This window comes from Labrus mixtus, chromosome 10 (genome assembly GCF_963584025.1).
Source record: "Labrus mixtus chromosome 10, fLabMix1.1, whole genome shotgun sequence".
Taxonomy (NCBI): domain Eukaryota; kingdom Metazoa; phylum Chordata; class Actinopteri; order Labriformes; family Labridae; genus Labrus; species Labrus mixtus.
Window position 1 is genome coordinate 12,112,684 of NC_083621.1, and position 13,538 is coordinate 12,126,221.

The 13,538-nt window shown below is 40.7% G+C and overlaps 1 protein-coding gene across 3 annotated transcripts; it reads right to left on the bottom strand.

Annotated features, from left to right (window-relative positions):
* Positions 1-2,586: 2,586 nt before the first annotated feature.
* On the bottom strand, positions 2,587-13,382 carry kcnk4a (potassium channel, subfamily K, member 4a). 3 transcript variants are annotated; one of them, XM_061048295.1, is made up of 8 exons: positions 13,247-13,382; positions 10,435-10,561; positions 8,562-8,882; positions 7,965-8,082; positions 6,585-6,745; positions 6,019-6,205; positions 4,183-4,319; positions 2,587-4,079 (listed from the first exon to the last, which is right to left on the bottom strand). In XM_061048295.1, the coding sequence occupies exons 3-8, from the start codon at positions 8,748-8,750 to the stop codon at positions 2,952-2,954; spliced, it is 1,920 nt and encodes a 639-aa protein (XP_060904278.1). In that variant the 5' UTR covers positions 8,751-8,882; positions 10,435-10,561; positions 13,247-13,382; the 3' UTR covers positions 2,587-2,951. The 3 variants fall into 3 exon arrangements, with proteins under 3 accessions (XP_060904278.1, XP_060904279.1, XP_060904280.1); XM_061048296.1 differs by lacking the exons at positions 10,435-10,561; positions 13,247-13,382 and having other exon boundaries at positions 8,562-9,440; XM_061048297.1 differs by lacking the exons at positions 10,435-10,561; positions 13,247-13,382 and having other exon boundaries at positions 7,965-8,101; positions 8,562-8,699.
* Positions 13,383-13,538: the final 156 nt, after the last annotated feature.

The following is a 13,538-nucleotide window of genomic DNA, read 5'->3' on the forward strand; positions in this document are numbered from 1 at the left end:
GGGGTCCCTGTGCTTGAGTTGTGCTGAATTTCCCTCCCCCCTTGAATAAACTAGCCCCAGCATCTGTTAGTCTTTTGCACTTAACTACCCCTTGCTATATCCAACCTCTACTTATCCCACGGTGCAGCGCCTCGCTCTGTCTCACACTGGGTCCCACTGTCCTTGGGAGGGGTAGTCTGCTGTGGATCACACACACACATACACCTCTTTATATAAGCCATGACTGTTCCTCTGACCCTTATAGTTGGAGTGTACACAGACCCTTCACACATGGAAAGCTCACTGTACATACAAACATGTATTTTGCTTGTTTTGCCTCCGTATAGGAATACATGTCATGATTCATGGCTCTGCTTCTGGGCTCACTCATCCTTCTAATACAAACCAAAAATGTAAAAGAGTCTTTTATAACAGTTTTTGATTGATCACCTCTACCTTTATGGTCTGCAGCTGACATCACTGGTTTGGATAAGTCTTTATCGATTATAACCGGACTCTAATTGTGCCCTTTTATTTCTGGCAGTTAAATTAAAACACAGCTCTCAGGGCAACAGGGCACCATAAACACAAATTAAAAAAAGTTTTACAAGCACCACAGTTGTTATGAAACACAGGAGTAAACGGGAGATGCAGATCTGTGGCTGCAGCATTAGTGAAGCCATATTCCTACCTATACTCTGGAGACCAGAGTCGTACCTGAGGCCGTGCTGGGACCAACAGGAGGGCGGCCAAACCCGCAGAGCACCTGCAGTACTGTTTCTGAACAGATGAGGGCAACACTTCTATGACTTCTCCTTGTAGGACAAGTGTATTGGGTACAACTTTCTGCAATTACAGTGGAGGCCTTATCTAACACAGAAGTTAATTCAAATCTGTAAAATGTAAGACCCCCTTTATGAAAAAAAACATGAAAGGAAAAAAAGGGTTCTGTCAAATTTGAACACAATTTTTAAATTTAGATTTATATATCTTTTTAAATTTATGCTATGTAAAATCTAAGATTTAAATAAAATGATCAAAGTCATATTATAGATGATATTGAAAATGTTTCATGCTATACACGGATCTGTACAGGTCCGTTATTTTCTATAGCTGTTTTCTCTGCTCTGGGTGGCTAAGCCGTAAATCATTATCTGCCTATAAAGAATAATTATAAGAAAGAGAGCAAAAACATCCTCCATAGGTCTGGAGTTAGTGAATATATTTTCTGCTTCCAGTCCACTGTCAACAGATGACAAAATATGTGGGAGCCTGAGTTTGAGTTTGAGTTTGGATTCATTCAGTTACTTATTTTGGCGCTGCTGGAGGGCATGATGCCATGGTAGACTCTTGTAGTACTTCCTGGTTCTGAGTAAGCAGTAACTCACTATTTATCTCTGCATGAGTCAAGCTCATTCAGGACTTTCAGAGTTCAGGCTTAAGGTCTTTTCACATCTCCTGCATCAAATTCCCAGATTCATTTTATTTTGAAAAGGCTTCTAAAAGCAAGTTTAAATTGCCAACATTGGTGTTTGGACACTTGATAGTATAGTTGGAACAAAACCACCTCAACATTGATTAAAAGCCTTTGATCTGGTATATCAAAGTGGAACTACATATAATACAATACGTATCAAGCAAACAACTTTGCTTTTACCTTTTTTTATCCCATAAACACATCGAAGAGTAGTGTCGTGAATCTGTTGTTTCAGAGAGGGTAACAAACCTGCACTTTATCTCAAAACTGTACAATTTGAACTTTTACAAAGTTGAAATAGTCTTCTTGTGTGACGTCAGTACACAGAGGACTGACACTGAATGTTTGCCATGCTGGGATTTGATACTGATGCACTGTTGTTGTGGTTCAGTGGGATTTTCCCCAGTGATATTTTTAACAGCGATGATTAGGCATCCACCGCCTGACACATCCTGTCTTTTGATCCATTTGGCTTTAGAAGAACAGATAAAGCCATTTACAAGACGTATACTATAATATATATGGCATTTTCCTGTATTAAAAAACAACCTCTTCGCTGTCCCTCTATTATTGTTCCCTTTAAATATGTGTATTTTTGTTTAGTAACGTAACCCACCTCAGCTGAAAAACCCTGTCCAGAATTTACAGCCTCACAAAGCTCATTTATAGCTGAGTCATGATGTCAAAGTGGCCAACAATCTACGGTGCTCAACGACTGACAAATAATCACCAAAGAGTTTTAATAGTGATGACTCTGTCTCTTTAAATCATCAAAACTTGTGACCAGCTATTTACACCAGTTGTGGTTGAGTTTACAAAGAAGCATGACTCCCTCATTTGAGAGGCCTATTCATGTCTCCAGATGGACAGATAGATAAATGTAAGAATGACTGGGCAAAGTGAGTCCATCCTTTTCTTTAGTCCGGACTGAATGATCTTTGCTCTGTCTCAAACTTTTGTCTTCTCACATGTTGACTCCAAAGAAATGGATGACCCGCCTATGACTTTTCCTCTAGCACCACCAAGAGGTTGACTTGTGTTTTAAGTAAAATTACTTTTTCATTATTGATTTAATGAAATCGGAATGAACAAGCTCACCTAGAAGCACAGAGGTAGACACCATGTGGTGATTGATAATTGACATTTTCTTTTATTTATTTTTGACAATCAAATGCCATCAAGAAGAACATCAGTCATGTTATTTCATTATAACTATCTGAATACAATGATTCAGTTCATGTTGATGTCTCTTTATCCCTCTATTTGAGGACAAAATATACCAATTACTAGTACAGCCTAGTAGTTATCTGACCTGAGCAAATGTTTTCTTAGCTTTGCCAAATCAAAAAGACAACACAGCAAAATTTGCGGGCTGATTTTGTGAGGCAAACCATGGATACAAAAAAATATTCTTGAACATCAACTACATTCATTGTGGTGAGTTTTAGCTGTGGTACTCATGCTGTCACTTTAAGAGTCATAGTTTTGGTGTAGATTAATCTGTTTTGTCTCCTCTTGGCCCTGCATGCTTGGTGTGGTTGCTCTCTGTGTTTGACCCGGTCAGGCCCTCAGATGGTGGCAGGTCTGAGAGGGAAGAGTCTGGAGGTGGTGTCGGGGGATTTGAAGGAGGCTGCATGTCAATGCTGGGCCTCTTCACTTGCGCTGGGCTCAATCTGTGAGAGAGCTGCCTCCTCATGCTCTTCCTTTTGGGTTTTCGTGGCCGTCTCCTCTTCTCCTCACTGCCTGCTGACTGGACGCGGTCACTCAGAGTGTCTGAGGACTCGTCAATGTACGCAAGGTTCTCTCCAAAGAAATCCAGCAGATGGCAGCCGGATGAGGAGGCAATGTTCAGGGGAACTGAGGGAAAAAGGATCTGATTGCTAGAAGAAGGAAGAAAAGGGGGATAAGGAGAGGAGGAGCGACGGATTAAATGAGGGGCAGGTGTGTGATGGAAGTAATTGTTTGCTACAGATCCACACTTCTCTGCAGGAATATCTTTGTTTATCTCCTGAGCCACATTAGTGTCTGTGGCTTTCGTTCCTCCCTCTTCCTGGAGTGTACAGCAGGGTTGGAACATGTGGAGCGCCAAGAAAGATGAGGAGACTGAGGAGCAGTCTGATCTGGAGTCAGAAGGAGACTCAGAACCAGAAAGTGATCCTTCCTGCATGGCTGCACCTGCTGAGTCCAGCTCTGAGGTGGAGGGGGCCACCGGGAGAGAGAATGAGCGGGCCAATGAGTGAGGAAACGACCTGCCCTCCACATGAAGACCCACAGGGGGGTCAACCCTCAATCCAGGCCCTGCTCTTGGGACTGCTCCATCAGCACTGACCCTCAGCCTGGACTTAGGCACCGCCGCCCTTTCAAGAGACGAACGTGCCCGCTGTTGACTCATGGAGTTAGAGGGGCCAGCCCAGCGGTTAGGTAGGTGTCCATTTTCAGATCCTCCTCGGACCCATTGTCCCAGAGTGCCCTGGGCTCCTCGACGCATGCGTCGACGCTCGCTGCGTTTCCATTTCCGACGCTGCAAGAGAAATGGGTCATTGAACTCCAGAGGATTTGGGATGCGAAAGTCCATTGACATGTTCTGGGTCCAGTCTGTAGCGTGGGCCCTCAACTCCTCCATCTGAGAGAGAGAGTAAAAGAGGAAATATGAGGGTACAAGAAAAATGAATCACAGATCTTGATCTCTTGGTATACGATACTATCTAATACCAGACATCTCTCACCTCAGCGCGTGTTTTCTTAGACAGCACTCTCAGCCAGTTTCCGATCATGGTGAGGATGGAGGCAAAGTAGGCGAGACCAAACACAATCCATAGCCACACTAGGGGCTTGAAGAGCACATCACCTGTCCGACCATCACCTGGACACAGGGAGAGTGGAGGGAGGCTACAGACGTGGTTTTGATCATCCTTCTGACTAGTGACAAACAATTATTTTTGGTGATTCCCCTCAACCCCTGCTCACATAATTAGAGCCAGCTTTTGAGCTTGTCCTTTCCATCTTCGTATGCTTCCATTGGGCCAAATCATACAAAATAATAAGGTAGCCTACCATAGGTATGCAGAAGATGCACAAATATACATTTCACTTACACCAGGAGATCATGTTACATCTCTGTGTCACTGTACTTAACAGGGATAAGACATCATAATTGTCTTTGGGCTACATGAAGACAGAGAGGGTTAGCTCTCTCTGATAGCTCTAATGGCTGCAATCTTTCTTAAAGTCAATTTGAATTATTCTTATTATCTTAAGAAATACTTTTAATACATTTTAGAGTCATCAACTACAAAATGCTAAAGTGTTAAGTTGTAAAGACTTTGGATGGATTTTACCACCACAGCTCTCCTGCAGCTTACGGCTATGCCCTCCACAGTCAGAACAAACTGTTTTTGTTATATGTAATGTTTTCAAATTATTTAGCTTAATGTCTTTATTTTTATTTCTTTTTTATCTTGTGTTTTAATATATTTCATATTTGAAAGTATTTTTGGTGTTATAAATATATTACTCTGTAAAGCACTTTGAATTGTTTTATGTATGAATGGTGCTCCATAAACTTGCCTTTCCATTAATGCATATAGCACTGCATTAAAGATTATTTGAATCATTGAATAATCGCTGGTTATATTTCTAATTGAACCCACAGTCTAAAAGATAAAAGTGGAGCCCAAAGTGACTCCTTTAGATTGCTTGCTTTGTCTGATCGACAGTCAAAAAGCCCACATATATTTTATTTATAAAAGTAAAGGACCAAGAAAAGAAGCTGGAAGCAGCAGCTTTGTTTTCTTGAAAAATTATAAAGTGGTTGTCAAAAATTCTCTCTCTATTTTATTCAGTCTATAACCAAATCGTCCACCTGCTTGTTGTTTCAGCTTTTATTGTGTACTGAATGTGGCGTGCTTCAGCTAACCTGCTTTAAAGTATGCGATGAAGCACTAAAATAATCAAACTTTGTTTAACTCTGACCTTAGACTGATGTGAATGAAAAGAAAGATACATCAATAATGAATTATTCATTGTGTTTCATTTGGACTGTAAGGTAAGCGCTGTTGCCTCACAGCGAGGAGGTGGTTTTCATGGTGGGATTCATGGTTGTAATCCCTGTCAGACACAGCCTGTGGAGTTTGCATGTTCTCCACGTGCATGCGTGGGTTCTCTCCGGGTACTCTAGCTCTCTCCCACAGTCCAAAGACATGCTTGTTAGGTTAATTGGTGACTCTAAATTGCCTGTAGGTGTGAATGTGAGTGTGGCTGCTTGTACGTCTCTATGTCACCCTGTTATTAACGGGTGGACCCCGCCTCTTGCCCAATGACAGCTAGGATCAACTATATCAGCTTTATACGTAAGAAAGCTGTGGCCAAAGTTACAAGCATGCTAAAATCAAAATGAAAAAGAAAAGTGACCCTTTATTTTGAATGTCTTGTCTTCTGCACTGGTAAGAATTGCATGACCCACAAATAACTTAAAAGAAAAAAAACTGCTCAAAACAAAGCTGCTGTCCACTGTGTGATAGGAGACATGATGAAGTAGTGTTTGTGTATTGTGTTTTAGTCACCTGGTACATAGTCTCCAAAGCCTACAGTGGTGAGGGTGATGACCACAAAGTAGAGCGACTCTAGAAACGTCCAATCCTCCACTTTCCGAAACACGACTGTTGGAACTGCGAGGAAGATCAGACAGCCAACCAGGATTGAGAGAACCGCTGAGATCACACGCACAGTGGTTGGCCTGACCTTACGTTTCTGAGAAAAAAATAATCGCAAACAGAGAGGCAGGGGCAAAGAAAATGAATACTTCAGACTGTAATGACATTTGGATTATCACATTGGATTCAAAGGTAAGACTTACAGTCAGGTCATAACTGGTCATGGTTTAGCACAATTGCCAGGTGAAGAGTTACATTAACTTCTTTCACAAGTACAGGAGTACACATTCACAGCATTAACAACTTTTCAATTTCAGGAAGGGGTCCCAGACTGATTCCTGACCAGAAAATCCAATAATTCACTGCAAATAAAGCAGTTAAACCCGAGGTGTTAGCTTCACAGGTTTCAAACTGCGTGTGAGAAAGGTGCAAATTCAACTGAGTTTGGGTCCCTGGGCAGGACAGACCATTCTCACCAGGAAGAGGGTCTCAATCTTGGCCACAGCTTTTCGCAGCACTGTGCCCATGTGATCGCCAACTCCAGCCAGCAGTATGCCAAACATGGGAATTCCCACTAGAGCGTAGCACACACAGAACAACTGGCCGTACCACGTCCGAGGAGACAGGTTCCCAAAACCTGTTAAAAAAAAACAAAAAAAAAACACAACATCATTTCTCATTAGCTAAATGAAACCTTTATGATGATTTCCAGATCTGTATTTTTAACCTGGGACTTCACAAGGGTAGATTTAGACAGACAGACAGACACTTTATTAATCCTTTGCAGGACATTACATCATCACAGGAGCGACTGCAAGCAAAGTCAAGACACCACACAAAAAACTAACAAATACCATTTATACATATAAAAACATTAAGATTAAGTGTATTTATCAATAAATGAGTACATGTATTCATTGTGCGTTATTCTCCATTAAACAGTCTGAGAGAAAGGACTTTCTGTAATGTTCAGTTCTGCACCTCGGGGTGATCAACCTGTGACTGAATGTGCTCTGTTGAATCACGTCCAGGGTGTGTAGTGGGTGTGCAGGATTTCTCAGATTGGACTTGAGTTTTGAGAGCACTCTTGCCTCTGTGACCTGCTGAAGGGTTCCCATTTCCGTCCTAATGATGGAGCTGGCCTTCCAAATTACCTTGTTGTTTCTGTTTTTGTCTGCTGTGCTAGTTCCCTCTCCCCAGCACACCACACCAAAGGACAAGGCACTAGCAACAACAGTCTGATAAAAGGTGCACAGAAGAGGCCTATGTTAAAAGACCTCAGCAGGCTTTGTCCCTTCTTGTACACCGCCTCCAAGTGGGCAGACCAGTCCAGTTTACTGTCCAGCTGTACTCCCAGGTATCTGTAGCTGGAGACGAGTTCCACTTCAGTACCTTGGATACTAACTGGTGATGGTATTGGCCTCTTCCTTCCAAAATACACAACCATCTCCATAGTCTTTATGATGTTAAGCTGGAGATTGTTATGGTCACATCAGTCCACAGAAAAATATGAATGATTTCCAAAAATAAAAAACGTTATCCAACGTTTACTCACCACCAAAGTGGTTTTGAAGAGATTCCTTTTTTACAACATACATAAGCCACTTTATGTCAGTTATTTTTCATGAGCAGTCGACCACAGACACTGTTCTGAGATGTCTTTTGGACTAACATGACAAATAATTCAGAGATGTAGAAACCTGGTACTAAAAACAAAATAAGAACAACTATCTTAAATCAGATCCATCCGTTTGCTCCATCCAAATTAACCTTTCCAAAATAAATGTTTATTTAATAAGACATTTTAAACTTGCGTCATCTTCAAAATAAAAGCCCAAGGTCAAGTCTCCACCTACCTATGGTGGTAATGATTGTACCACAGAAGAAGAAAGCAGAGGCCATGTCCCAGCGGCTGGTGAAGTTTGCAGGAAGGTGGTTCAGATCCAGGCCCGCCTCCACTGCATACGCTACTCCCTGCAGGTGAGGCTTTAATCTTTATTCATTTGAAGAAAAGAACTAGCTCAAAATAGTACTTAGGCACAAGAGTTGAGGAAATTAATAGGTTAAATTCTTCCACTGATTTATTTAATTCACAAAAAAAGCCTGAATGTGATGAAGTTCACACGATCAGGTGATATTTAAGGAGAACAAACGGTGACATTGCCATCAATGGTACACTTTTGTACATGGAGAGCAAAGTTTGCCAAAGTCAAATTCCTTGTTTGTGTGAGCCAATAAAACTGACTCTGATACACAATAAAAAAAATTTGATTATGTGGAAGATGATTTGGTTTATAGCTTGCCTTAAATAGAAGTGTATGTTTTGTTAAAATTAAGACGAGTAACAGAAACAGAGAAGCAAAAGAAATGCTTTTTCTAGCTGTAGTCTTTTTTACAGTCAGTGTGTGTGTTTATGTAATCAGAGTTTGGATAGTGTGTCTGTCCAATAATACCTTCACAAGTATGTGGAACTCCTGCTCTGTGACACATGATTTATTCTTCAGGAAGGTTTGCTTGGTAGCCAGCAATTTTTTGTACGCCGAATCCTCTTCTAGGGCCTCCAGGGTGCGGAAAACAAGCGCACCCATCACGAGGTAGAGCATGACCCCCGTGAGCAGGGCAAAGAGGGTGGTGCCCCGCATTTTCTTCCACTCTACCCCCCGACCCCTCCAGGGTTAGGGGTCAGAGCTCAGAGGCCAGGATCTGTTGGGGCTCTCAGTCAGGATACACAGCGGCACAGCTGGCAGTAAACAGGAAGTTCCTCTGGAGAGGCACTGTATGTGTGAACACGCACATGTGTAAACCAGCAACACAAGTGTTCTTGGAAGGCTGACAAACATTAAAGCCATTATTTATACATGTGTGCGTCATAACTAAAGAGACGGTCACTGACAGGAAAAGTGAGAAGTAAAGAGCAGACAAAAAAAAGGTACATTCAGAAACATTTTCTTTTACAAACAATGATTAACAAACAGCTGCAGTATTGATGCATAACTTATATAACAGGTCTTAAAATGTAAAAGCTATCAGGCTGTACATTATGAATTATAGCTTTGGTTCATCCTGTCCCTCCAGTCGTAAGTAGAGCCCATGTGATGCAACTCCACTATGGGGGAGAAAAGTCCCTCGTGTAGGTCAAAAAACCATCAAATGTCACTGATGTAAGGCTCTCATTGGTAGGTACCTTCTATAGTGAAATTGTTTTTAGAACAAAATTCTCATTGAATGCATTTTAGCATAAACAGGGACTGTTGGTTTGTCTTCAGGCTTAAAAGCTTGAAGACAAAAAAGGCATTCATGGTTCTGCATTTGGTCGTACAGCAAGTTCTTAGTTTGAGGCCAAATATAAGATCGTCAACATGAAATACCAATGCACTCTTCTTTAATCACAAAATGTTTTGGGCTATCTTGCCTTCATCAACAGGGTTTATAAAAAAAACACTTTATGCATTAAATCCTTTGACCATAAACCTGCTGCTCTCCTGCTTTGTGTTTTAAACTCCTCTTATAATCATAGTCAGACGTGATTTAAAGTTTCCAACAATACAAAGTAAAGAAATCGCTATTTTATATCTTTGGTGGGTTAACCAAAGTCCTCCAAGATATGAAGAAAACCTGCAATGTTCACTTAAATTGTTCAATTTTAGAGAATTCTAGAGAAATGTCTTAAAAGAAGAGGTTAAAGTTGAATCAGCAGAAACCTAGGTACTCCTTTGTATGCCTCACGCTGAACAATGTAAAGCTTCAAAAACACTGACGCCTACATTTCAACTGAAGCGGGTCGATAGCGACAACCTCGATCACCACCGCTTAGTGGGGAGTGGGTGTGGCTCATATACCCTTCAAACACATCTACATTTATGATGACTTACTGACAGTGTGTAACATTGTGTTGTCATCATCACGGAAGACATTCAGATAAGTTTACTTTGACTCATGGAACAGAGGTAATGCTCAAGCTAGCTGTGTTGGTGGACACATTTACAACGAGAGCTGCATAAACCAACATCTTCTGACATCAAGTATGGAACAATTGTTTTTGTTTCTTTTGTCACATTTAGCTTTAGTGTGACGCTATTAAACTTAAGGACCCTTCAACTTGGAGCGTGCCAGCAATCACTCAAATGAACACTGAAAACCCAAGTTGCTCCACTAAGAAAGAGACAAGCTCCTTTTTAGAAAGGAACGATTGGAAGAAAGGCCAGTGTGTTGAGAAGTCCATCCAATGTGATCGCAGCAATATTGTATATTCACTCCCACATCTTTCATGTGGGTTCTTTTCTGATGGATATAGTACTTTTTATGAGAAGATAATAAAGACAGTACCTCAAGTCACTGATGTCAGGAACTCATCCCATGGCAAGGCTCGACACATCAGATGACGGGGAAATCTTCTCTCATCTCCGTCGTCCTTTCTCTTTGATGTCTCTCTGATGTGTCGTCAGCATTTCTCCTTCGAGCAGACACACACATGCATGTAAAATGTAATCGTAGATAAGGGCATGAAGAAACAGAACAGTTTAAGTTGGCACATTTCCCTGTTTCTGGCTCTGATGAAGCAGGGTGTGTGAGTGGCATTAAAAAAGTATTCACTTGGAGGGAGTTTGTCATAATAACCAGAGGGACTGACACACAACAGGCCGCGCTGTCAGTGCTCTCACAAACTATTAGCTGCCAAACCTCCAAACATACACCTTGACATTCACCAAAAACATGCTTACTGCTTTTCTTCATTTGGCTCTTGGTGTGTTCTTTGAACCATACAGTATGTACCTTTGAGATGGACATAAACACACACAGTGGACTGGGATTCAGGAGATTCTTGCTGTGGGTCAAACGTCCCAGGTCATGCACACGCCGTGTGCCCTGACAATGTTCTGAGATTTCCCAGAGTCTGGCCGACTGTTAGCATTCTGCGCTAATGGACTGTTGGCTTTGGTTTGTTTTGCTCTCTGCCCCTGACTTCAACACTGACAGATGTTATTAGTTATCACAGTCTAAACCTGTGCTGGCATATTTTGCTATTTTGCTAAGATATGGAGTGAGTGGGGGGCTGGAGAGGGACGATGATCTAATCTAAAGTCAAACAGTGGGGCAGGTGGGGAAATAAATCGTGTGGTGAGCTGTTTAAAAACAGGCATGATGCTTAGAGAAGATGTACATAAGCTACTCCAAAGGTTTACATTTAAGGCTATATATATATAAGACAAATCTGACCAAACTGAGCAGAACAACAAAGGACGCAAAAATCCTAAACATTCCTCTCAACAAGGTTTGTCGCTTATGAAACAGTCATGTTTCAAAAATACATACTCAAAACATGCTTAATGTCATTATAAAATCTGTGAGAATGGGCATGGTGTGATATATTAAAACTATTCAATATGTAACATTGAAAAGAGTTTGGTGGAAACTTTAAACCTCCAGAAACACTGAGAATGAACTTTACAATAAAGCAGAAACCCCCCCCCCCCCCCTCCCCGAAAAAAAAAAAAAGGTTTGTATGCGTTGAGAGAAAAAAAAAGTCTTGCAGCATGTTGACAGTGTTGAAGTTATTTAGCTACTTAATTTAAACAGATTCCTCAACTTGTCAGAATGTCCTTTTTAAAATATACCCTTGATAAAACAAGGACATTCTCTGAGCTATCTACCTACAAGCTGAACAGTTTAGCTAACATTTAATTTGTAAACCAAGGCAGGACAATTAAGTTCTCGCTTTCTCAATGAACAGCTCACCTCCCCACCTTCAAATGATTTCCCCCCCAAAAAAACGTGGTTGCAAAGGCACGGTCTCTGCTTCAGAGTCTGAGTGCTGACAAAGACATAAAGCCCTTTTTCTCTCTTAGTGGAGTTAGGACCTTTCTCTGTTTCTGTCGCAGTGCTAAAACCAAGCATGGAGATGGTCTGCTTGTAAGAGACGTGAAATACATCGATGTCATTTTCAGAGTCAACTGGATTTAATGTGAAACAAACATATCAGTCAACTTATTAAGAGCAGTGTATGCATACTCCAAAAGTGATGCATTCTATCTATTGGCAGGAATGATTAAGTGCAGTACAGGTTATATGACTGGTGTTGTCAGTACTTTTAAGGCAGCACTAAACCTTCATGAATTATCATCAATTAAAAATTATATTATTGTATTATTATATTTTTTTAGAGGTAATTCAAAGGAGGTCTTACAGGATCTGAAACCTCTGAGGTCTAACGACCATAAACATCAATAAAGTAAAAAAAAAAAATCATTAATTTAAGAATTTTTGGAAAACAAAAGGAATACTTACTTATCAATAACAAACACAACTAACAAAAATTATAACATTTGCTCATTCGATGTGACGATGCTTAAATAATTTCTGCATTTAGTCACCATCAAAGTCTAAACTTTTCTGTGTAGTATTAAAGTTAAAGAAATGTTGATTAAGCCATTTAATGTGTATACTGACATAAGGGCCAGTCAAATAAGCAGAAGCACAGAAGTCCAATTAGTGTTTAAAAAAACCCTCATTGGATTTTAGTGACTGTGATTTTTTACTTCTTAAAGCTTACAAAAAGAGACCTGTTTGTGAGCATGACTGTCTACAGCAGCCGGACAGACTGTGTTTATTTGTCTTAATCTCTGCCAACAAACCTCCAGGGATGGATAATCATCTGGAGACGCCAGCATATCTACTGAAAAATGTACAGTACCCAAAAAAGAAATAAAGCTCCCTTAGTTGTAATTATCCCCCAAAGTATTTTGCTCTTTTTTCAGTTAGTTAGCATTGACGTCAGAAGGAGATCACAGGTTACAAGTCATGCTCTGGGAAAGATTTGCACTGAAAATGATGACGCGACTGTTTCAGGCGACACAAGTAGCATTTTTAACTTGCTGACATTTTTGTTTGAACATACAAAACAAAAAAAGAAACTAATCCAATGCAACAACTGAGATATGTAAATCCTAAAATAAAGTTTGATTTCTTTTGAAATGAGTCTGCTACTTGACTTGGAAACCTGCTGTTAAAAATATATTTTGAGAAAAGACAAGAGAAGTCACTCAAGTCTGAAACCAAGAGCAACATGCATGAAACTAAATGTTCTTTTATGTTGACTCAGTTACATCTTGTTAAAAAAATATATTTTTGAACATCTTACCTTACTGTTTGAATAAGTTTGCTATCCAAGTTGGTCTCCTGCAGCATGTGCGGCTCTCACCATTAAGTTCACAGGGAGGATCTGTGTGTGTGAGTGTGTGTGTGTGTGTGTGTGTGTTGTGAAAGTGCATGTGTGTTTTCTCCTTGGAAGGTGTTTCCCCATTCTCGTGACCCTAGATCACTCTGACAGGGGAGAGATGATGATGATGATAGGAGGAGAGGGGGAGGAGGAGGATGAAGAGAGGGAGGAGCATCAGAGTTTTGGGAGTGTGATGAAGTACCGTCACTGCAGA